General features: G+C 35.8%; 1 protein-coding gene across 1 annotated transcript in view; it reads right to left on the reverse strand.

The window, feature by feature from the left end:
- Positions 1 to 2012: 2012 nt before the first annotated feature.
- The window catches only part of ubash3ba (ubiquitin associated and SH3 domain containing Ba), a 33064-nt gene continuing 8309 nt past the window's right edge, over positions 2013 to 26767 (reverse strand). The window contains exons 2-14 of the mRNA XM_056257331.1: positions 10181 to 10234; positions 9614 to 9800; positions 8648 to 8846; positions 8139 to 8308; positions 7537 to 7745; positions 6831 to 6981; positions 5674 to 5791; positions 5314 to 5436; positions 5078 to 5170; positions 4788 to 4932; positions 4517 to 4623; positions 4282 to 4391; positions 2013 to 2979 (exon numbers count right to left, since the gene is read on the reverse strand). Of these exons, the coding sequence (XP_056113306.1) occupies positions 2842 to 2979; positions 4282 to 4391; positions 4517 to 4623; positions 4788 to 4932; positions 5078 to 5170; positions 5314 to 5436; positions 5674 to 5791; positions 6831 to 6981; positions 7537 to 7745; positions 8139 to 8308; positions 8648 to 8846; positions 9614 to 9800; positions 10181 to 10234 (1804 nt within the window). The 3' untranslated portion in view covers positions 2013 to 2841. The remainder of the gene's footprint in view (positions 2980 to 4281; positions 4392 to 4516; positions 4624 to 4787; positions 4933 to 5077; positions 5171 to 5313; positions 5437 to 5673; positions 5792 to 6830; positions 6982 to 7536; positions 7746 to 8138; positions 8309 to 8647; positions 8847 to 9613; positions 9801 to 10180; positions 10235 to 26767) is intronic.

Consider the following 26767-nt stretch of genomic DNA (forward strand, 5'->3'; position numbering starts at 1 on the left):
ATACACCCCTGAGAAAACAACTATTCATTGAAAAAAGAAAAACGAATCAATTTCAATGAAGCACTTTGGCTTATAATACACTTCATTTTCAAATAGTCAGAAGAAGTTGCACACATAGCATGCTTCTGAAAAATTATACAGTGACAACATTACCTCTCAGTGAATCAAACACGGCCTGGATCAGCTTTTGACAAGCTGTACGTTCAACCCCCTGTGGTAATACACACTGATACACATCATGGGGTAGTTGTGTGTTGCCATTTTTGGAAGAACAAGGATCTATGGTAGACATGTTGTAATGGCAGACAAGGGCAATTTAATAAGGTAATTATTTTTATAGGAGAACAGCTATTTTCTTTTTCTAGCATATGCACACTCAACCACGCCCACACACACATACACTGGGATGACCAAATACAATTATTCATAAGTTCACATAAAGTCAGCTGTGCTGAGATAAATGTCTAATTTAAATTCATGAGTAGGAAGCATTTAGAAGGTTATGTGATACTGTTGAGCTGGAAAATGTCAAATAAATGAAGAAAGATTTGTCTCAGACTCCTTGTAATCGCACATATTTGAAAGAAATAGTTCACAAAAAAAAAAAAAAAAAAAAAAAAAGACAAATCATCATTTACTCACACACGTTACTTTCTTCCATGGGAAACAAAATCAGAAATTTTGTACAGGTCACTATATGCAATTACAATGAATTTCTCATAAAATAGGCTGAATGTGCAATATTACTACTTAAAGTCTTCTCATGTCATACGATGATTTGTGTAAAACAGGCCAAAGTTGATATTCACTGATTTCTTGCCCTTAGGTGGGCTGTTAACTGTAAATGCATCTGGATCGAGTTGAAAGATACGAGAAAGATACTGGTCATATGCAGCCACACTAGTCCTCATTTACTTTGATTATTTTGAAAAGAGTGGCCCAAATATGTACAAAACAGCATACATTTGCAAAAAAATAAAAATACAAAAAAGTAAAAACATATGGAATGGATAGCCTTCTCAAAATTCTAAACTGAGAATGTAACGGAACGACTTAACACGGCTAAACCAGCAACTACTAACTTCATTTTGGATGTTTCCTATACATTTGCAATGCATTTTTAAATGCAATAAAAATTTTGGTTACAAAAAAATTCTGCTTTGTGTCCTACAGAAGAAAGAATTTAATACAGGTTTTAAAAGACATGTTGGGCGAACTATCCCTTTAATAGTTCCAACATTCGTCCTCTGACAGGACTCATTTAGGCAAGAGATCAACTAATAATAATAATAATAATAATAATAATAAAAAGCAACATCATAAACCTGTCAAAAACATGGCAGATCTAACATTGTTTGCACACCCTTGGCATGTTTGGTGGAGCCTAACGTCTACATTTATCTTTAAGTATCAGCACATATTGAAAACTATGCCAAAAATTCCATAAAGCTCTTTTGCCTGAGCAGTGCACTGCACATCTCATTGTGCATGCTTCTTATCATCATTAAATGTCAAACCATGGGTGGGCTAAAATAGTTATGAAGTTCAGGGAACACAGATGACATATTACAGTAACCGTAACAGATATGCTTATGTAAGTGCTTGGAGTGGAGAAAAACACTTCATTATAGTGATTTATATCATCATTTGCTATGGCTTGATTTCTCTATATTCCAATAACAGGAAATAAACAAAAAAACCTGAAGCACCAACATATTCTCTTTACAACTATCTTATGAATATATAAATAAATGCAATTATAATTGTTCCATCTAAAGGTGAAACACATCAAATGGATTTTACTATGTTACTTAGTATATACAGACACGCTATGCATTAATGTACAATTCTTTACATTGTTGAAGCATTCTTTCCTGTTTGGTTTGATTTTTCAAGTGCTCAGAAAGTAAAGCTTGCCTTACAACAATGCGTTCCTTAACAGCTGCACATAACATTATTTAAGCTGCTGCTTAAGAAGGTGTAACCATCTGTGGCATTGTCTTCGAATGAGTAGGTTTATCATCTTCCGTTTTGCAAAATCGACCCTACATGTGAAAAGTGCGACAGTACACCTTTAAATACTGTCTCCAAATAAGCCCTAACTAACAGTCCTCCCAATGTGTCCTATAGTTGCAAAGTGTTTAACAGTAGCAGCATGACCTCAAGGCACAGGACGAATGTGCTGTCCACCAAATCCATTTCTAAACTACTTTAAAGCTGCTTCTCAGTCTATCTGATTGCCAGATTATATATATATATACAGTATATATATATATATATATTCTTGTGCTTTCAGGAGGTTGGCGAGTGGGCTTGTAGAAGGTGTAATTTGGAAATCTTGATGCAAGAGGTTGTGCATGTCTACTTGATTCACAGTGTACTAGGGCGAAATCTCGTTCCCCTACAGAGTCTAGTAAAATGGAGTTTACAAAGGGTGCGGAGGAGACCCAACCCGAGTCCAGCAGCCTCCATTTTGGAAGTGTTGGATGAAGACTCTTCAACTTCGCACACTATTTCCTCCTCACTGAGGCAGGACACCTGAGTGTATCATGTCTTTGAAGCTCTCAGATTTGTAGGTACTTCTGGGCTACAGTTGGAAGCAGGAGTTCTGCTGCAGCTTGAATGGTGTTTGAGCACATGAAAATCTATCGCAAATATTACTGCTCTTATGCTGTATATATTAAGACAGAGTCAATGAGGTGTACTGTAGCAGTGCAAGAACGTGGCTATGGAAGCATGAGCCTTTTATAGAGCTATAAAGCAGGTCTGTGATGATGTGACATTAAGCTACGTCTTCGTTGCCTTGGAGAAAGAGCATTGAAGGCAAAGTTGCAGCACCTCTCAGTCCTGCAGCAGCGTTTCTCTCCAGTTAAAGCTGTGATTGGGTCCATGGGTGAGCGGCAGGATGGGCGGGTCCACAAGCTGCCAAACACCTGTCTCACCCATCTCTTCACAAGCACAAAAGCCTAAGTAAGGTATCTGTGAGAGAGAAATGGAAAGGGGGAGAAAATCTAGATTGTTTATTATATGGGACATTCAAATATCAAAATAAATACGTAAATTGATGGTGTTGGGAGATTTTTCCTGTTTTTGAATGACTCTCTTATGCTCACCAATGCAGCATTTATTTAGTCAAAAATACAGGAAAACAGTATACTGTAAATAGTATTACAATTTATAATAACTATTTTCCATTTTAATATATTTTACAACGTAATGCATTATTCAGTGTCACGTGAATCATTCCAAGATGCACTTTTGGACAAGAAACATGTCTTATTTATTATCAATGCTGAAAATGGTTGTGCTGCCTAAGATTTTTGATGGATAAGCGACTTCTTGCCAAAAATATATATATATATATATCAGTGACCTCAAACTTTAAACAATTATGTATAAATCTAAATATTTTTACATTTCTTATATTGAATATAATCTGTAATTTACATAAATACCTTATACAAAAGTGTGTATATATTTATATATACAGGTGAAACTCGAAACATTAGAATATCATACAAAAGTTAATTTATTTCAGTAATTCAACTTAAAAGGTGAAACTAATATATTATATAGACTCAACATTTTCACAATATTCTTATTTTGAATTTGGTGTTTTAATAAGCTGTGAGCCATAATCATTAAAATTATAACAAATAAAGGCTTGAAATATCACACTTTGTATGTAATGAGTCTATATAATATATTAGTTTCACCTTTTAAGTTGAATAACTGAAATAAATTAACTTTGCACGATATTCAAATTTTTCGAGTTTCACCTGTACACATATATATTAGGGCTGTCAAACGATTAATCGCGATTAATCGCATCCAAAATAAAAGTGTGTGTTTACATAATATACGTGTGTGTACTGTGTATAATTATTTTTAATACATAAATACCCACACATGCATGTGTATTTAAGAAATATTTGCATGTATATACTGTATATAGACTGAATGTAGCCTATATATAATGTATATTTTATATAAATATAAACATTTTATATATAAATAACATTTTTCTTAAATATATACATGTGTGCATTTATATACAAAATAATTATACACAGTACACACACATATATTATGTAAACACAAACTTTTATTTTGGATGCGATTAATCGTGATTAATCGTTTGACACCCCTAATATAAATATATATATATATATATATTATTTTTTATTTATTTTTTACTAGTCAATATTCACATCTGTAATGCATTTATATTAAAAAAATGGAGAAATAGAATATTTTTTTAAAAAGCATAAGAGATCTGACCTTTCTGACCACTTGCACAAAGTCTTTAGAGTTCTGTGGGGTCAGACCCTGTATCTGCCTCGTACAAGCCTCAAGAGAGGAAGCATGGGCCACAATCAGCACTGTATTTCCTGTTGGACACCAGAACAACATGGTAAATGTAAAACTTCTTAAAGCATAAGACATTTAGATCAGTATAGATTCAAACAAACAAACAAAATATATATTAGCAAAAGTAGCCGCACTCATGACCTACCCAGATTATTGCACTCTGACAGAATTTCACGAGTCACTTGGAAGCTGCGACTGATGTAAGTTTCATAGGACTCAGACACGGCCAGTTTACTGATGGGTATATGAGGTCTGCAGGGGAACAAGACAACTTAATAATTCCATTCACTACAGGAAGTTATTTATGAAATCAAATGGAGCCATAAAACAATAAATAATGCTATCAAAAAGCAACATTACAATCAAAAAGTGTTGCAAAAAAGGATGGATAGTACATTGAATGTCTAATAAAATACCTGTACGTTGTATCCACACTAAGGTTAGCAGCTGCCAGGTCTGCAGTAGGGATCCAGGCGGGTAATGAGTTTCCCGACACCCATTTAGTCCACTCAAACAAACCCGGCTCAACTCTGATCTTAGTCTTCCCATCCTTTTGAAGACCTGAGGCATACAGTCCATAACAGCGAATGAGGCACATGGGAAGAATTGATTTAGGGATGTAAATGGGCATGGCTAAAAAAAAAGTAGAAACCAATTCATGAAGAAACAAAAGAAAGATGAAAGAGCGACGAAGGTGCTATTTTACCTCTGAGGATATTGTGAGCTGTTTGCACACAGCGCAGAGATGGAGAACAGTATACAAAGTCTACCACTGAATTACTTTCTAGAAGGGCCTCGCCTGTGAAGGAAATCACACATAAACTCATGCTAGTGCAGGTAGTGGGGCAGAAATGGCACCTTTAATGCCATTATAATATAAAATAGAAAGGAATTCATGTGATCTTGCTCTTAATGTGTATTTAACAGTGATGAGGGACTGACCAACTAGCCGAGCCTGCGTTGATCCGAACACAGTGATGGGGCAGTCCTTATCATAGTCCCTGTACCCCCCACTCCTCGCTGGGAGACTCGGCGGCATATTGAGGTTTGACCGCACATACCGACCTGCTCAATATACACAAGCATAGACAAATGAGTACACATCCAGAAATTAAACATCAACATTTTGGCCAATAAATTTCCTTCTGGATATAGTATATATTTGTCGATTTATAGCTGATGAAATATTTTAGAGCTTAATATAACTGTTCAATTTTAAAACTCGCTGATATATAAACCAGCTTCTGCTTCTGCTTGTGGGAACAACTACAAAGAACTGTTTTGGAAAATTGAAAATCAGACCTTTGGCATCAAAGCACTGAGTGATCCAGTGTTTCCCAAACACTACGTCCATTCTCTCACCATGGCGACACACAAACAACGTTCTCTTAGGCAACCGAGACTGATTGGGTCGTAGGATCTAAAACAAATCATTTTGAATAAAACATTATACATGAAAAAGCTTTCATATTCGGTCACATAAACACAAGATCTTCAAGTCATGCATGTGATCAGCTAAAGACAAAAAAAAAAAAGGAAAACGGCCCATTCCCCGGGAATTTTGATTATTAATAAAAAAATGATTTGATCAAATTAATAAAGATCTATCGTATATTGCAATAATAAATTCTTTTGTACTGTAAAATTCAAAGATTGAGTATTTAATAATCATGATAAAAATATTATATATTGTAATACAATATGTTATAATAGAAGTACTAATAGAATTCTTATTAATAACAATGATAATAATTATTAATATCATTTTTATTTCGTTTTTATTTTATTTTACAGAACAACAGTAAAATTACAATATAAACATTTATGGATGTCTTAATTTCTTTGCTTTCAAACATTAAACCGTTGAGCTTCGATTTTGCCGGAAAACCACAGGAAGACCTTTTAGCTTCTCTTTGTTGACAACATCAGATAAACGATTCTCATGACATTTGGGAAGTTGGTTGGCGCATGTTGCGCTTTGAACCCTGGCTAACATGCTACGAGTGTCCTGCAGATGGCGCCGTGAGCTTGTGCAACGCTTTCAGAATGTGCACGAAATACATTTATTTGAAAACGTAACATTTTGCAGTTAATTTAACAACAATTTAAAGGGGTGATGACATAAGAAACCAAATTTGCCTTGATCATTTGGCATATAAGAGGTCTTTGTACCATTAAAAGTTTCCTCCCTTTTATAAAAGAAGCATTTAATTAATCAATCTCCAAATACGGCTCGTTGTGGATCCTATGGGGCAAGGTGACATCACCTAGCTCCAGTCGTTTGCATATGACCGCCTCGGGCGCCATTTCACGATTTCAATGAATCATCATACAGTAAAAAGCACCACCCCCACCCCCCATTTTTCTCAGATTTACGCACTTGGGTCATACTTTTCAGGGTGGAAAATACAGAAATCTGTACAAATACGGAAAAATCACATCCCTGATAAGTGTTTTACCTGCATAGGCTGACATATGACACTAAGACCGGAGGCATCCAATGGCATGGGGTCATCAAGGAGACGATCATCCAAGTGTGGGTCAAAAAAAATCCCACCCATTGCACCTCTGATATTGGTTGGGGGGATTCCATTAAGGAAAGAGAAAGACCTGGAAAAAGGAGATAATGAGATGGAGGTAAAGAGACGCAGAGATTCTTTTAGATCTAGCATACTGTCACCATTAGAGCTTGACACTAAACTACACTAAACTTTTTATGTTTTTGAAAACATTTATTTGGCTAAAAAACAAAGATATTGTAAAATAGTATTGCAATTTAAAATAACTGCTTTCTATTTTTATACATTTTAAAATGTAATTTATTCCTGGGATGACAAAAAGCTGAATTTTAGGGAGCCATTAATTCAGTCTTCAGCATCAAATCATTCTAATGTCTTGCTCATTTCTCGTAATTATCATCAATAATTTTTGTGGAAACTGTGAATTATTATGTTTCAGGATTCTCAGATGAATAGAAAGTTCAAAAGAACAGCATTTATTTGAAATAGATATATTTTGTAATATTTTAAATGTCTTTACTGTCACATTAATCATTGCTTGCTGAACTGAAGTATTCACTTCTTTCATAATATTTTTTTTTTACTGATCTCAAACTTTTGACCGGTAGTCTGCAATCAGCTTTAGTTACTTCATGATCCATCTTACCCATGAAATACCCAAGTGTCACACTCGTCTGCCCTACTGACGTAATTTTCTGGCAGTAGCCCAGATAAGCCTGTGCTCATCGAGGTCCCGTAGACCCAGCCCTCACTGGCAGTGGTCTGTTCTATAGACGACATGAAGATGAAGTCATTGGGCACCAGCTCCAGTTCATCATCATTCTGAGGCATGTAAGGGTACATCACTCGCAGGGTCTTAAAACAAAGAGACATAAGTTACAAATCCACCAAAGCCAAAAAAGTCAGTATATGATAACATAATTATTAATTAGTAATCTTTCAACATTATAATTAAATATATCAGTGTTTAAAGTATTAACCTACATAGATACCAATTACATTGTACTATAAAGTGTATCCATCTAACTTAATTATATTTTAGAAATTATTAATATGGTTGTACGGATACAGATGAATGTAGTGATGATGGCATGTTTAATTTTCTATAGATGACTTTCTGTAGCAAATATTTGGCATCAACAATGGTAAATTATATGCTAAATCATGGTCAATATTCTTAAAACAAAACATTGTATTCTTTGGGATGTATTTGGCAATAGAAACAATGGATGACAATCAATAGACTACCTCATGATTGGCAAATCGGATGTCTCTTGAAAAGAGGACAGCTTGCCAATCACAGCACAGGGTTATGTCTACACCTTTGGCAAGTTTTTCTAATGATGCATGATTGTTGGTTTGGAAGTGGTAGGCCAGAGTTACGTGAAGTTGCTTCTTATGGGTCTCCACATGAACATCTGGAGAGAGAGAGAGAGAGAGAGAGAGAGAGAGAGAGAGAGAGAGAGAGAGAGAGAGAGAGAGAGAGAGGAGAGAGAGAGAGAGAGAGAGAGAGAGAGAGAGAGAGAGAGAGAGAGAAGAGAGAGAGAGAGAGAGAGAGAGAGAGAGAGAGAGAGAGAGAGAGAGAGAGAGAGAGAGAGAGAGAGAGAGAGAATGCACATTATTTTACATTGCAACCCCATTGGCAATGCAAATATCAGGGGGGTTTTTCATGCCAGAAAAGAACACTAAAATTTACAGAAAGAAAATCAAGATTATTGCTCCACAGTGTCATCATCGGTAGCAATACACACACAGACCTGCTTTGGATGTCGCCTCAGTGGCAAAGTCTGCAGCAAAGCTCTTGATCACCTCAGCCACCTTCTCTTCCACAAAGAGGCCGATGAAGTTTGAGGATGAGTAAAACTCCAGGGGGAGCGGGGAAGGGAAACGACCTTTCCACTGACCTACCACAGCCTGCAGAGCTTCACAGAGGGCATCTACCTTACCATCTGCACACTACAGTGACAAAGAGAGAGATACAGTTCTGCAATGATGTTGTCAACAACACCGAACATACGCTACCTTTCAAAAGTTTAGGGTAAGTTTTTGTTTTTTGGAAAAGTAATGCTTTTATTCAGCAAGGACACATTAAGTTGATCAAAAGTAAATGCTTTTACATTGATTTTATGTTCTTTTGAAATTTCTATCCAAATCAGCATATTTGAATGATTTCTGAAGGATGATGTGACACTGAAGAATGGAGTGATGGCTGCTGGCATTTTAAAATATATTAAGATAGAAAACAGTTATTTATATTGTATTTCACAATGTTACCCTCTTTCTGTATTTTTGATAAAATAAATGCAGCCTTGATGAGCATAAAAGACTTTTTTTTTTAAACTTGAACGGTATTGTACATGGTGGGGAAGATTATCAATAAACAATGACTTGAATTTTGGTCTGTTTGTCACACAAACCTGTTGTATCACTAATATAGTCTGAATATTGGACCACTTTAAATGGTACTTTTTATAAAAAAAAAAAAAAAATCACAAAATATCTTGAAATATGACAAACATAATGGTCTGGAATGTGAAGTAACTCTGTTATGTAATTTTAAAACATGTAAATGACGTTCTTTTATAGTTTCTAAGTTTGATGTGACAAAAAAGAAAACCACAGCTAAACACGCATTTAAAAAGAGGTATTAAGTAAAACAACACTAAAGAACAGCGCTGAGAAAGACGAATATATGGTTGGAAATGTTGATGAAGTGCTCTGACCATGAAGAACTGGCAGAGGGTTATGTGAGGAAAGATGTTGTGGGCTTTGTTCTTTCCACATGTGATGCGACTCTGCTGCCAGAAGTTGGAGAGCTGGTTGAGGAGGGGACCGCTGGGTTTCAGGTACAGCACATACTCCCTGGGTAAAGGATCGTCCAGGAACGGGTCATCCACATGGGAAAACAACCTGTAGAATACAGACATTCATGCCATGTTGGGTATACTTTGTAAAGACATTATGAATGAGTGAGCATTAATTTCACTTTTTGGTTGGGATGGAAAGTAAGGACATGACTGGCTTAATTTAATTTTTAAAGTGAGAACATATAAACGGTCAAATATTTCTGACTCGCTGCCAGCAGAGGGCAGCATGAAACCATTATAGTGCATTGAAGTGCACATGAAGCTGAGTTCATGAGTACATATGAACATCTGATAGGGTAATGTTTCTTTTCAGTGTGTGTAATTTCAAAGTGTCTGTGGATCAGCACAGTTCAACTGAAATGAACGACTGTCAAATCCGACATGGGTCACGGACGGTGCATGTGTGTGGGTGTGAACACTCACCAATCACAGGCTGCTTGTACATTTCTGCCCCCAGTCGAAACCAGAGCTTTTAGCCTGTAACAGAAAGCACAGAGCGAGGGAGAGGGGAAGAGAGAGAGAGAGATCAGCTCAATTGCTGTACTGGTCACAAAATCAATGGCCTTCTTTCCGGAGGATGTTTATCAGTACATTAGCGCTGAGGAGTTTTCTCAGAGATCTAAATTTGATATTACGGAGATGTTCCTCTATTGTTCCTATCTATGTATCTGAAACATATATCACACATTAAATCAAACGCAGGCTAAACAAACTGCATAATAAATTATCTAGTCTAGACCACCTCCTGTCCCCCAGAGCAGCATTGGGAAAGATGGATAATCATTTGTTTACTGGCATTTATGAATATCAAGGAGGTTTACTTATCCGGATTAGTTTAAAGAGGGACATGTGAGTCAAAGCCACCTCAAACACATTCATTGAAAAAAGTCACCAATAAAATAAGCAAATGTGTTGCATTTATCATGTGACTATCTATATGCAAAATGTCCAATATGAGCACTGTGGTCTCAGACTTTTTAGACCCCACTACATACACTTTGCTCTTACTGGTATGGTACATAAAAATTAAAGCCATACCATTCAGTCCCACATATAAAAAGATTTATAAAACAATATTTAATATGCAGTTCCATAGATAGTTCATTCTGATTGGTCAAATATTTTTTTGCATAAAGACCACAAAACTGTATAGGATGTACTAATGTTTTTTTTCATTTTTTTTTTTTCATTTTTTTATTTAATAATTAGTCAGAGAGTTTCCTACAGACAGCAACATCTTCAATGCCATTCAAAGGTTTGGGGTCAGTAAGACTTTTTATAAAATACATGAATACTTTTATTCAGCAAAGATATATAAAATGTATCAAAAGTGACAGTAATTCCATTCCAAATAAATGCTGTTCTTTTGAAGATTATATTCATTGAAGAATGCTGAAGAAAAAAAAAAAATCAACCAATCTACCATGATTAGCAGCACAACTGTTTTCACCAATGATGATAATGAGAAATATTTATTGACAACTAAATCAGCATGTTAAAATCATTTGTGAAGGGCCATGTGATACTGAAAAGTGGACTAACGGCTGCTGAAAATTCAGCTTTGCAATCACAGAAATAAATTACATTTTAAAAATATATTAAAATAAACAGTGATTTTAAATTGTAACAATATTTCATAATATTACTCTTTTACTGCATTTTTAACAAATACATGCAGCCTTGGTGAGCTTTGGTGTCGGTAAGATTTTTAAATGTTTTTGAAAGGTCTCTAATGAATGAAAAAGTTATATGAGTAAAGAGCAACCCCCTGAATTTATCAATGCATTGAACATCTCACAAATGCTCACTAAGTCTGACTCATTTAGCTAGCATCTTGCTTATAAAGATCATAGTGGAAAATAATATCACTTGGTCTGTGGTTTGAAGCACTGATGAAAAAGAAAATGTGTGCCATCTCTCTGTTCAGAGAAAAAACACTTTTCTTCCATCTCTCTGTAAAAAACAAACAAAAAAAACACCTTTTCTCTCTAGTTCTTTTTTATTCTCGCTTTTTATCATACAGAACTAAAAGGTGTAATTAAAAGCAATCTGACACCTATGGTACAATAATTTAGGGTCACAGACCCACACGTTCACAGTTAGTGGAATGCCTTACTTGGTAGGGATAATTGCACATAATCTTCTCATATGTAGGATGATATTATTTCCTCTGCTCGCATCTATACTGTAAAACGACATATAATCCAATCTAAGGTCACGCTAAACTCACTATGTCATTTCCTCATGTGTCAGCTGACATCTCAAAGGCTTTTTTTCCTGAGCCGATTAAATTATCTTCTAAATTTAATTAGTGTCTTTTTATAAAAGCTCTAAAAATCACACACTCTGACTAACTCTCAGGGGAAATGGGGTGTTGTGCACCATGGATAGGTTTGAAACCTCACAGTAAAACTGAAAATGCTGCTTCAGGTTTGAAGAAAGCAGAAAAAAACGCACCAAAATGACTACAAGACAACATAAAGGGACGTTCTGCTGGTCAACAACGAGCAATCAGTGAAAATACGAGTACTCTGAGATACATTTAAATCTCATCCTGCCATAGACATTTAATTTCCACCAACAGGATGGATCACAAAAAGTTGTTCAGTGGCAGATTAATGAAACAATACGAATGAACCAGAGCAACATTTCACTACAAGTGTACGTGCTTCCCTTACACCTCGCGAGAAAAAACGTCAAGACACAAGAACAGAGTCACGCGTCAGAGATGAGGGAAATTATGCAGATTATGCACATTTTTCAAAGTACAGGAAGCCTCTGGTAATCGGCGCTCCACGATGCATATCTGACAATGTATCAGTGCATTATAAGCAAACAAAACAAATATTTATGTTCATTGCAGATGCAACCAGGTGATGTATAATACATATCCTCTCCTATCAGCAAAAAAGTAAGAATAGAGTAAAAAAAAAAAAAGAAAAAAAAATTATATTGTGATCAAATTTTACAATTTAAAATAACTTTATATTTTTAAATATAATTTATTCCTGTGATGAATTTTCAGCAGCCATTACTTCAGCGTCACATGATACTTCAGAAATCATTCTAATATGCGGATTTGCTGCTCGAGAAACATTTCTCATTATTATCAGTGTTAAAAACTTTGATGAAAGCTTTCTTTGATTAATAGTAAGAAAAAAACAGCATTTATTTGAAATAGAAAACTTTTATAATAATATAAATGCCATTACCGTCTCATTTAAACATACACACACACACACATACTGGTTTAATTATTTGTTGGTTTGTTTTGTTTATTTTATGTATTTATTTATTTGTCTCAGTTAAATTTGAAGATTACTTTTGAAGTCAATAGTGTGTGCATTTTTGTGTGGTAATCCAGTTCGCAGCCTATGCATAGCGCTCAATTACTCTATATTTAGTTGGCTTCCCAGAGAAAATGGTCATCATGCCAACTAACCCTCAGGGCCCAAAGCCACAATGCATGCTGGGATGGGGAAGCCCATGATGCACAGCCATATGTCTACAAATGCACAAACATCCAATATGTATGCATTTATACACTCACAAGCTAAACATGTATGAAGAAGTGCAAGCATGTACTGGATGTGGTGCAAAACTATCTTCAAAGTGTGCATAAATCACACACACACACCATATGGCATGGTTAATGACACTGAAACATGGTGAAACACATATTCAGGCTTTCATACATGCATGATCAAGTTCAGATGCCTGTGCAGTCTCGCATACACACATTTTGCATTTGTGGTGAGCTATTCTGCCATGAATGAAAATAAAATAGGTTTGTTATGAAGTTAATATGTAAAGGAACAACAACAGACGTTTTTGTAAAGGAAACATATTCCTAACCCGCTCAAGGTTGGCCTGAAGTTTAAGACTATACTAATCACATATAAACCTGCATTAATCAAAGAGATTTCCACAGGTTCTTAAGAAGCATTTGAACAAACTCCACGGTAGCACGTTCAAGACTTCATCACACCCCAACCTAACACTCCACCCACATGCTCAAACTTTCATCACGTATACATCCACAAAAACACACAAACACGAGCGATGCCACACACAAGAAAGAGAAGTGAGGCCACACACGCGTATCAGCTCCTATACAGACCATATACTAAACAGCACTGATATTTATTCTAGCTAGTGCACATTTGAAATCAGAACTGAAAATCATTGTGCATCCGGGATCACACATAAAAGCACACACACATTTGATTATCCATCAGCCTGTGTGTGTGTGTGTGTATTGTGTTACAGGCCATCTCCTCCTCCCTTCCCCTCTGGTCAGTGCTCCGGGCAGGAACTTAATGATTTATTTATAACCTGTATTTCCTGTGCAGCATTTAAGAGGGATGAAGAGGCTGGTCCAGGGAGTACATTTGGCTGGGTGTGCTTTTGTGTGTGGGTGACTATTCATGTAAAAAAAAGAAAAAGACAATTATCTTTTTTTTCTGCCTGTTATTAATCAGCCCTTGTAACATTTTCTTGAGAGGTGGAGTACAAATGTGTAACATATGCATAGAGAATAGTGGCTAAGTCAGTGCATATTTTCGCCATCATTCTCGCTGCTTTGGCCAAATCTCCAAACTCTATGGGGAAATAGTCACTTCCTGTTTACAGAGGAGTAAGTTAGCATGTATTCCCCATTCAGTACAACACAGCGCAACACCCACCCACACATTCACACACACACAAACGCACATATAGAGATATAAAAGGGTGTCCTAGGTGCAGATATAGCTCATGAAGACTCAATGATATTAATAATGAGGGGATTCCATCAGGCAATGAAGCCCGATTCAGTTCCTGCACACTTTTCTCTCACAATTTTATTACACAAACCAATTTTGTATGTGTTGCTAAGCATGTTTTTTTGTTGAGGAACAATCCACATGTAAACAATACACTGTAAATAAAGTCAGAAGTAGAGAAAACTCAACCACTAGGATTTGTTTAAGTATACCATGGGGGAAAAAAATGTGGTATCAACTTAAAGTTTGTCTGTGCTTTCAGAAAACACAATATAATAAGTTATATAAACACAAAACTAATAATAAAAAAACTTTTACAATAAGATATAATCAAAAATGCTATGTAAAACTAAAACATCAATGCTTTGATCAATATCAGTGATCAAACTGAGCATGCTCAGAAGCCTGTTATAGTTGGACCCTTGCCACCAAATCTGAAATTGCAGGTTCATGCTGTTAAAATTTTTTTAGTCCTCATACTAAATGGCCTAAAAACTTTAATTAATTTCAAGTAATGTCAACGTTTTCTACATTCGACAGTTCAAATAGATTTTGTCAGACAAAACAGAAGTTGCATTTTTTAAATAGTGTTTTTGGAGAACAAAAACCTCTTTCTCAAATAGCAAATTTTCCACTGAGGAAAAACTTGCACACATCACGCATACATCAGTGAGGGTCAGATTATCATTTCGATTTAAACCATGTATTGGAGTTCGTAATAAGTAACCTGCCAACTGGCGAGCAACTCCACTTGCCAAAACCTATTTGGTGCTTAAATTTTGGTGTTCATTTTGGATCTTACCATCACACCATCTCGCTTTCTCTTCCATTCTTTTTATTGCTCCTCCATCCCATGCGGAGAAAATGAGAGGAAAGAATAACAAATACAGTGTGTGATGTCTCTGACTGTTCTGCTCTCTCTCTCAGTGCACATATCCTCATGCACAATTGTTATCCTCTGACAATAAGCCCTTCTCCCTCTGTAAGTAACAGGACTGGCTGGCCGTGAAGATCTTTTCACGCTCATCTCGTGTTTGTCCACCCGCCTAGTTAACAGCTTATTATGTTAAAACTACAGGGAAGACACTCGCAGCTTTTGTGAGCGTGTTCTCGCTTGGTTAGGGTGCATGAGACCGGGCAGATGGTGACACTGTTTATCTAGATGGAGACGGCAAGGACCAGCAGGGCATTAAAGAGAGGGAAAAAAAAAAAAAAGGAACTTATTCATGTAACAAGCAATATTAAAGACAGAACTGAAAACAGCTTCTTATATCTGTGAATTACTGTACAAGCAAGCAAATACAAATCATTTTAGCCTATAAAACTGTAGTTGAGCTAAACACTCTTTGAGATAAAGATTGTGTCTGCGGTGTTTAGGTGTGACCATGGGTTTGAACATGCGTGCATGACTAAAACATGATTCATTGTGACTGAACAATTAACAACAATTTCTGCCATTTAGAAATGTCACAATAGACAGAAAGAGACATATGAAGGTCTAGATTCCAAAGGCATAATCAGAATCACACTGCTGCTTCTTCCATTACAGCTCATCATCCGGAAACTTTGAGCTTGATTCTGTAGCGTCTCATGATCTCAGATTCAGTGTTCAGTTTGGTTCAAATATAAATAAGGACAAGGGTTTTTACCAGAAGAGATGCAAAACTAAATGCAAAAAAAAACAAAAAAACTTTAAAGTTCGTATGTGTTGTGTGAAGGAAGTGTACCAACACACTGAACGTTGACAAATAGATGGACTGTGGTAACGCAATAGTATTCTATGAGGAACAAAGCAAATACTGTGGTACCTTCATTCAGTGACATAAAATACACTCACCTAAAGGATTATTAGGAACACCATACTAATGCTGTGTTTGACCCCCTTTCGCCTTCAGAACTCCCTTAATTCTACGTGGCAATTCTACGTGGCCATAAAGGGATGGACATGGTCAGAAACAATGCTCAGGTAGGCCGTGGCATTTAAACGATGCCCAATTGGCACTAAGGGGCCTAAAGTGTGCCAAGAAAACATCCCCTACACCATTACACCACCACCACCAGCCTGCACAGTGGTAACAAGGCATGATGGATCCATGTTTTCATTCTGTTTACGCCAAATTCTGACTCAACCATCTGAATGTCTCAACAGAAATCAAGACTCATCAGACCAGGCAACATTTTTTCAGTCTTCAACTGTCCAATTTTGGTGAGCTCTTGCGAATTGTAGCCTCTTTTTCTTATTTATAATGGAGATGAGTGGTACCCGGTGGGGTCTTCTGCTGTTGTAGCCCATCCGCCTCAAGGTTGTGCGTGTTGTGGCTTCACAAATGCTTTGCTGCATACCTCGGTTGTAACGAGTGGTTATTTCAGTCAAAGTTGCTCTTCTATCAGCTTGAATCAGTCGGCCCATTCTCCTCTGACCTCTAGCATCAACAAGGCATTTTCACCCACGGGACTGCTGCATACTGGATGTTTTTCCCTTTTCACACCATTCTTTGTAAACCCCAGAAATGGTTGTGCGTGAAAATCCCAGTAACTGAGCAGATTGTGAAATACTCAGACCGGCCCGTTTGGCACCAACAACCATGCCACGCTCAAAATTGCTTAAATCACCTTTCTTTCCCATTCTGACATTCAGTTTGGAGTTCAGGAGATTGTCTTGACCAGGACCACACCCCTCAATGCATTGAAGCAACTGCCATGTGATTGGTTGATTAGATAATTGCATTAATGAGAAATTGAACAGGTATTCCTAATAATCCTTTAGGTGAGTGTATATCAACGTATCATGGTATTCCCATTTGATACCATCAGACCATAGAACTTACACAGTACTTTTTTGTAAGGGGTACATTACAAAAAACATGCATTATACTGAAAAAGATGTTGTAACTTTTACAGAAAAAAAAATATAAAAAAAAACATTTAAATGCTACAGTGACAATGTGTTAATTAGTTAACAGTAAGTTACCTTAACATGATTTCCATTACACGAGAGTAGATGTTAAAACTTCATGCTGATTTGTACTCGGCTTTCGCCAAGATAAGCAAAACTAAGACGTAGCTTTACAGTAAACTATGCTTCTCCATCCATTTACGCTTCTTTCCATAAGGTAGTGTGACTCCCCTTCTGTCCGGCGTTAACGGCAGCAGTGTACTTGGCGCGTTAGCGCACGCGACGGCTGCAACTACAGGACCAGCACGACAACCGTCTGGATTGAACCGAGTAGGGGACATCTCTAGGGTCTTCAAGTGGGCACCTTCCGTCCTCAGTGTTTCGTCGACTAGCCCACGACACCTCAAGAGGGCTCGACACTGACCCAGAGTCACCCCCCTCCGTCCCCCACTCAACTCAGCCCAGCTTACTGACCTCTACATCCCTCCTGCTGCTGAGACCTAACCACAATATCACAATCTCTCCGCGACCCAACCATACGCGCCAACCCGTTGACTAAGGCTGTCGAGCCCCACTGGTGCGTTAATATGCAGTTTCAGTGGACAACGGTTCCGTAGAGGACAACGGTTCCGTAACATATACAGTGAAACACTATAAATAGTTTAACATCGCATTATATGTTTTTTTGAGAATAAAAGCTATAAATTACCATATAAATTACAGAGAAAAAAGTAAAAGGATATTCCCAGAAGTCCCAGCATTATACATCACATGTTTAGATTTTATTAAAATAGTTTTGTTTCTTCTTATCTTTGTTATCAGTAATGCATGTTTTTTTTGTGTTACATTTCCAGTTATTTTGTTAATATTTAATGCATTATTTTATTGTTGTGTGTTACAGTGATGGTGTTTTGTCTTTGGGTTCATGACACAGTGCACCATCTATGTAGATTATTGTCCATGAATTATGGCCAGACCATTTGTGATCAAGACCAACTTATTCATCATATGGCTTCCTATTTCACCATCTGTACTATAATAATGCTTATAAGTACATTTTAAGGTAAAAAGCAAATTTTGGTATTTCAGGTAGATAGTATCATTATATCACTTAATGAAATAAATGGTTAAAAGTTGTAAAACACAGACACCAATATGCTATTCCGTAATACCTGAATCATTGTCACCATATTGTTTACAGTGAATCTCTAGAAACCACAGTTGTTGTTTTTTTTACCCAAAATGAAATGCTAATTTTGGGTAAATGCTTACCTAGTTGGCTAGAATTACAACACACACTTACAGTATTTACTGGGCAAAATTGACAAAATTACCTACAGCTACAAAACGTTAAATGTAGTAATGGCAACTCTGGTTTCTGCCAAAGTTATAACATAATTGTATTCATTTAGTATTAGCCACTGTTGTCATCAAAACGAAAATATCAAATTAAAGAACATTTACATTTATGCATTTAGCAGTTGCTTTTATCCAAAGCGACTTACAAAAGAATAACAAAGCATTCACCAAAGACCCAACGATTGTTGTAGTACACAATGCCAGGTTTATTAGACAACTAGATTAGGAAACAAGCTACAGAAGAGAAGAAATGCATTTTTTAAAAGTGTGTGTGTGTGTGTGTGTGTGTGTGTGTGTATAGTGTGAGGTCATATATTGCTTGCGGAAGCGTCTTCTGCTTCTTAAAAGATGTGATGTTCTCAAGAGAAAGATTCTGAAAAAAGATAACGTCTTGCATTATTTGATTACACTATTAAGGCATTAGTGTATTTAGGATGAAGATTGTAAGGCAAAGCAGGGAAACTTTGTTTACCATGATCAATTTTGAACGTAAAGCCACGTTGTTGTCTGTAAGTGTGACATAAGGTACAGAGAGAAGCACAGAAAGCTTTAAAAGCTACAGTACATTTTGTCCCAAACATTTTAGATTATTCATTATGATTTATTCATTTATGCTCTATGATTTATTCAGCATTAGTTTATTCATAGCCAGAGGAGACATTAAAAAAGAAACATCAGAGAACAGTAAAAATGTAAAACCTTCTATTTATGCATTTCTAAACAAATGCCCTATCACGCCATTAGATGAAACCAGTTGACTATCAGCTCCCATAGTTTCCACCAAAATACCAGTTACTACAAAAATATTGGTCACTTAAGAAGTCAAAAAAAGAAGATAAACAACAGAAAGATTGTGAAAGCCTCTCTGTTGGGGCATCCAAAATATATTTTTAAATACCAATAAAATTGGTAACATTTTACAATAAGGTTCTATTTGTTAAACATGAACTAACAATAAAAAAGCCTTTATTAAATCTCACTTAATGCAGATTTCAACATTTACTAATACATTATTAAAATGTATCTGTTAGTATATATATATATAAATATATGATTTGATGGACCTGATAACATGAACTAACAGTTTTTTGTTTTGTTTTTTAACGTTAACAAGGTTAATAAATCCTGTAACAAACGTATTACTCACTGTTTATATTATAGCTATTTGGTATTGCAAAGTGTTACCATAATATCTATTTAGCAACTGTGGTATTTTAATATAAACTACAGTCAGCATAAATGTAAAGGCCCATTTAACTTCACATTATGGAAATTAATTTTAATTGCAGAATAAATGTGTGGACAGACTATCAAAGCAATACAGAGATGCATTTGTGTCTGTTCTCTTTCAATACGCTCACCTGACTTCACACAGTTCAGTGTACGGTTGGGCTCATATTTACTGACTACAAAGAAGGCTCATATATGTATTTGCATGTGCCACTCGCTCTTGATTCAGTTGATTCAGTTTCTGTGAACTCTTGCCATGGTATTTCAGATTATGCACATTCTGTCTATGCATGATGTACCTCACTATATCTGAAGTTTTGAGCGTGCATGTGTCTTTCCACCCCCACGTCTCTGTCTCAGCACATATGGGTTCCTTTATGTCCCAGCAGCTACGGCGCTCTCTAAAGGTCACAAACCACTTCCTGAAATGGGGCACTTCCTCTTAGCGGACAGACTTTGCACTGTGAGTTTAAAAGGAGTCTGCAAGCGTGGGAGTACTGTTCATAAACATGAAATTTTAATTTCAAAGACATATGTGACTTCCTTTAAATTTAAAATAATGAAGTTACTTAAATTTAAATTAATTTTAAAAGCTCTATTACAGTTAAAATGAGGTATATTTAAGTTAACTAAATCAATAACAGAGTTACTAAGTAAACTTGGTAACCCTGAAAAACTGTGCTCAGGGAAGAGCTGTGATGTCATGTGTTTTCATGCTCAGGTAAACAGGTGAGAGACTGAGAAATACACACAGTGGAAGACAATTTCACAAAGAAAAATATTATTTCTCAGTGGTTGCTCTTTTATAACTCATGAGACTTAAAGGAGTTCTGAGTTATGATTCTTTTAAGCAACAATTTGTCTCAGACGTTTCTCCAAAAAACAAACCTAAGAAGTAAACATAGAAAACAGATATGTAGACTAGCATTTAATTATTTGGGGTCGATAAGATGTTTTCTAAGGAAATCTCTTATACCCACACCAAGGCTGCATTTATTTAATATTAAAATAGAAAAAAAACTATAACCAACTGTATATATTTATGAATTTTCAGCAGCCATTATTACTCTAGTCTTCAGTGTCAAATGATTCTTTAGAAATCAATCTAATATGCTGATGAGTTGCTCAAGAAACATTTATTATTATTATCAATGTTTGAAATCTGTGTGTGTGTGTGTGTGTGTGTGTGTGTGTGCGTGCGTGTGTATTCTAGCTTAGCTGTGATGTTCCTCATTTGTAAGTTACTTTTGAAACAAGCGAGAAGCGTATTATTAAATCGTTAAATGTAAACGCAAGGCTGATAAGCACAATGACTTGAGAAAAAGTTTCCATTTGCTCTAAATTTAATCTCACCTCTGTAGAGAGGAAATACATAAAAGAAAGTGATTTTTCCATTCTATGGTTGAGAACTAATTTCATTTCATTTAAAAAGTTTGTGCAATTAGAAAAATCTTCATTCAGTTTTAGAAGAAATGAATACTTTGCATCAATGCTGAACAGACTTCAAGGCATTCAAACTATTTTTTTAACATTACATTATAAAACTTTTTATTTATTTTTCAGATAACCAACTGTCCAATTGTTTGCAATTATTTTGTGGGACAGTAAAGGGTTGACTGGTTTTTGTTGAGCTCAAGGCAAGCCTCTAGATACTGCACTGTCATGGCCTTCCTACTTCCCATATTTCCTCTGAGAGAAGCTCATCATGTGATGACTCCACACACACAAAGCAGAGGCTTTGTTGTCTTTAAGAGTCTTTGAGTCATAGATTATTACTGAATATCTGAGAATGGCCAAATATTATCATGAACTGTACTATTATAATGAAGAATAAGCAACTTTGTAGAGTGGCTGAAAAGGTGATTTTCATTAGGAGCTCCATAAGGGAAGTCAACGCAACAGAATGCAAAAATGAGAACATATACAAAATCTACACATGTGATTAACCAGAAAATATGACTCGTACAAAAATGTTAACACCAACACATGGCTGAACCCAGAACACAAACAGTGGCTTTCATCCTTACAAAGCATATGAGTAGTACATGGTTCTCACACATAAACAATCCAAACTCACTTTTTCCGATGTGCGCCGGGGTTAAAAAAGTGACTGAATTAATTAAACAGAAACTTTTTGAGCATTACTAAAAATTTTAATGAACGAACTCAAACTTATGCTGTTCTGGCTGCCACAACAACAGGAATAATGTGAAGAAATTCCTGGAAAGTAAAAGAATGTCCGTATACGGTCACGGTGCTAGCATTTTATGCCAAAGACTGTCAACAGAAAATGAGTATGGCTTGCAGTACTTAAGTTAAAATCCTTCCCATAAAAGGTATATGTGTGCTCTTAAATGATTTGAGGACAAACTTCATCCCGATCGGGAGCTGTATGTATATGAACGCACATTTGTTTTCAGTGTAGCTAACTTTGGGCAGCCTTATGTCCGCACTCATTCAACTTTGACAGGTGAGGCACTGACAAAAGATGGTCATTGCGACACTGTAAAGTGAGCTTTTAAAAAACTTTTTCATTGGTTTAACGTTACATTATCAGCTTGTAAAATGAGCTAATTTGAAACACCGGAGATCGGAAATGTAAAGCATAATTCAGCAAATCATCTGATTTGGTTCTTGAGTTCAACTCCCAGACTCAAAGTTTGGTTGCAACTTTGGTCGCATTCTTCACCAGCAGAGTATCATCAGATTCATACGGGTTTGGAATAACAAAAGGTGAGTAAACAAAGACCTCACTTAATTTCAATTTTTGGGTGAAATATCCCTTTAAACATGATTTTCTTTATTGTCAGTATCACCAATATTTAATACCAGCATTTATGAAAGCCTATGCTGTGTTCTTTGAACTAAGTGTTTCCACCTCAAGAGTCAAGACTCACACTCTCCTTTTAAAACTCATTGCATGAGTATTCTCCTCTTGCCTTTCTCTAGCGGAAAATGTGTGCAACTCCTGCATCATCGGGCGAAACTGGAAAGAGTCCCTAAGCAGCTGGGACACAGAAACATCAGTGTTTCCACCCAATGCATGAAAGCTTCCCACTCAAACTGACCTTAACGCACACACACACACACACACGGAAACCTCCAAAAAAGAGCAAAGTTTTTAAACTTGTACACATCTGGTAATAAGACAGTTGAGTCAACAGACACTAAAGTGGTTTTGACCACTAGGCGAGATACGAATCTGGATGCCTTTACACAGGAAAATGTGCATTTCTGACTTCACAGAACTTAAATTGGGTTTAAGGGGAAAAAAATACAGTGGGCTCCAAATGTTTGAGATCGCTGAAAATGTAAGATGTTTTGAAAACAAAAAGAAAACTGTACAATGTTTTAACATTTTAAACATTTTAACAAAGAAAAGTTATAAAATAAAATAAATACGAAATATTTAACAGATACACAAATATTAAAGCGATAGTTCACGCAAAAATGAAAATAGTTATTTAATTAGAAAATATTTTAAAGAATATGCATATGCTATATTTGCATAGGCTATGTATATATTAAGGGTGTAACAATATATCATGTCACAATATATCGCAATACAAAAATGCAACAATATCGTGGATAGTGCCAATTTGTATTGTGTATAGTTCGTCCAAAATCTAATTTCTGTGAGAGGAAAAAATTCAAGTTCTAAGAGTTTGTGTCAGTAGTACTACATTAAACTACTATATATAATGTTGAATATAATTTATAATAATGCAATGGGGGAATATTTATGGGTTCTTCTGATAATGCCAATTGTCTTATGTTACCAGTAAAAAGTGGCACCCATTATTATATACTATAATGTTGAATATAATTTATAATAATGCAATGGGGGAATATTTAATATGGGTTCTTCTGTTAATGCCAATTGTCTTATGTTACCAGTAAAAAGTGGCACCCATTATTTTAAATATATCTAGTCAGTGACAGAGTGCAATATTCGTCTAAATTAATTCTGTATATTCAGCTTCAGAATCATGAATATTTTTTATTCTGGTGTCACCATTGTCCTGTAAAATGGCTTACCAGCACCAAGTTCATTTACACCCACAATGTAATACCAAATTTAGCATTTTAATCTATTGTACATTTTTTGTTAACGTTTTATGTCTTGGAGGGTGTGTGTGTGTGTGTGTGTGAAAATCTTACTTCTCTAACTGCTATAGAGGGTGATAGATAAGTAAGATATCTTATTTTGTTGATGTGGTTTAACATATTGGTGTATAATACACTTAATTTCACAGAAACCTGGTCACTAAGAGAATCTTGCCCAGAACAGATATTGAAACAAACAGCTAGTGCTTTGCTTGCCAAACAATGCTTAACCAAAGGCCCTTAAAGTAGTAAACTTCAAAAAACATACTTGCAGTACGGCAGATTCATATTATGTCAAATACAAAATAATGTCTAAATCTCAGATTAAACATGGCGGAAAAACAAAAACTAAACTTATTTAGATTTTTAAACAAATTTAACAAATGGAATGTAAAAAAACCTTTTCTACAAAAATCTTCTAATTAAATAGCTATTCGTTGAAACATTTCACTTATCTTCCCACTGAAAACAGTCTCCCGCTCTTTCATCTCAATGACAATTCGAGCTGAAACTGTTGTAATAGGTTATATATTGGGCCTAACCAAAATAAGCAGTTCCTGTTGACTAATACGTGTCTGAGTTCAGTTCAGAGACAAACTCAGTAACCATTCGATCACTAGCTTAAGTAGATTGTCAGTGTTAATACAGTAACACTTTACATTAAAGGGGTCATATAATGCCATTTTTGTACAAGCTAATATGATTCTTTAGGGTCTAAATTAAAAGGTTATAATATACTTTAATTAAAAATTCTCATTAGTATTGTAAGAAAACACTTATTTTACCTGGTCAAAAACAGCTCTGTTTTCAGCACGCTGTGCATATGACTTTAAATGATAATGAGCTTTGCTCACCCCGCCCCTCTGTAACTGTGCATACACCGTTTGTAACACAATAACACAATAACCATAACGCGTTGTTCAGTATAAACGTGGGATTATGAATTATATTGAGAACGTCGTACATAGAAAACATGCCGTAATGTACCCTGAGTGTAAACCTTAGACGCATTCATTGTGAAGCGTGCAGCTAGCGATTTGCAAAGATTAATATAAATATTAATATAAAGATTAATAAAACGTTACACTCACTTCAGTTCTTCTGGAGGTTCAGCAGGAACACGAATAGTTGGTACCGATCCTTTATTCAGGAGCAGCTTCTTAGCAAAACCAGCTCATACTGACCCTCGTTTATAAAGCAGTCTGGTGAGAAATGATTCGCGCAAACATGAAAGCATTGACGTTGCTCGTGGGGAATATTCCCTTCGAAAACAAAACTCAGCCACTGCGTCTTCAGCGGTTCGGATTTAGGAACATTAAAATGACTGCTGTGTTCGTTATTACACCCAAGAACAGAACAACACAATCGCTTAGACACCATTCTGCTCATAGACAGTGCTCCAGCATATCAACAATGACCGCGCCGGTCCGCGCGGACTATGATTGACAGCTCTCACGAGCGAGGGCGGGTCTGTGTTGAAACGCTCCTGTCAATCAACAATCGTGGGAGGGGCTTCCGACCGTGTGACGTCACACGGTCGAACGGCTTGATTTGAGGCAGGGGAAAACATAGAAGGAGATTTTAAAAAAAAACAATGGATGGATTTTTATCATTTTATGATGTTTGTGTACAGGCACTGCCAACACACATTTCAGTACAATCAACTTGTAAAAGTGCATGTACCATTATATGACCCCTTTAAGGTTTCATTAGTTAACTACTTTAGTATACATGAACTAAGAATGAACAATACAGCATTTATTAATCTTAGTTAATTTTATTTTCAACATTTACTAAAACATTTTGCAAATACATTGTATTTGTTAACATTAATGCACTATAAACTAACATGAACAATTAACAGCTGGATTTTTATTAACTAACATTAACAAAGATTAATAAATACTGTAACAAATGTATTGCTCATTGTAGTTAATAATACACGATATTGCAAAGTGTTACCGTTAATACTAACTGGTATTTATCGAGTATGTGGGTTTCAATTACATGTGGGTTGACAATTAAGTATGAAAAGTGAGAGGCAAAAAACTAAAACAAGTCATGAATATCATATTCATAGTTAAATAAAATAAATTTTTATATTACAACCTAATTTTGTCCTATTCTTCAAAGCTAAACCCTCACATGGTATGGCAGCTGATGTATAAACATTTAAAAAGGACAGTTACTGACGTAAACATAACATGTAATGTATTGGGTTTTTTGGTAACACTTTACTTGAAGGGGTGTGCATAAGACTGACATGACACTTTCATTATGGGTTAACATAACATTAAACTGTCGTGTGGTTGGTTTTGACATTGGCTGTCATGAGGATCATTAATTTGAATTTCACACTAAATGGGTATTACTCCAGAGGACATGTCAAAATAAGGCAATTTATTACAAACACGGTATGCAAAAACAATTACATTGTTCAGTCAATGCATATGCATATGTAAGGGAGACCGAGTATAAATGCAGTGCTTGAATCAAGTAATATTGCGTTGCAAAATTACAGGTCTGTACACCTACACATAAAAAAAAAAATCAAATACAAACATGTCACAATTATATCTACTCTCCCATACTGATATACATAAGCATTTGAAAACATCAGTTCAAGTCAACTACGCTACTTTGGCAATGAATGGT

This window comes from Rhinichthys klamathensis, unplaced genomic scaffold, assembly GCF_029890125.1.
Source record: "Rhinichthys klamathensis goyatoka isolate OS25496 unplaced genomic scaffold, OSU_Roscu_1.1 h1tg000137l_1, whole genome shotgun sequence".
Lineage (NCBI taxonomy): Eukaryota > Metazoa > Chordata > Actinopteri > Cypriniformes > Leuciscidae > Rhinichthys > Rhinichthys klamathensis.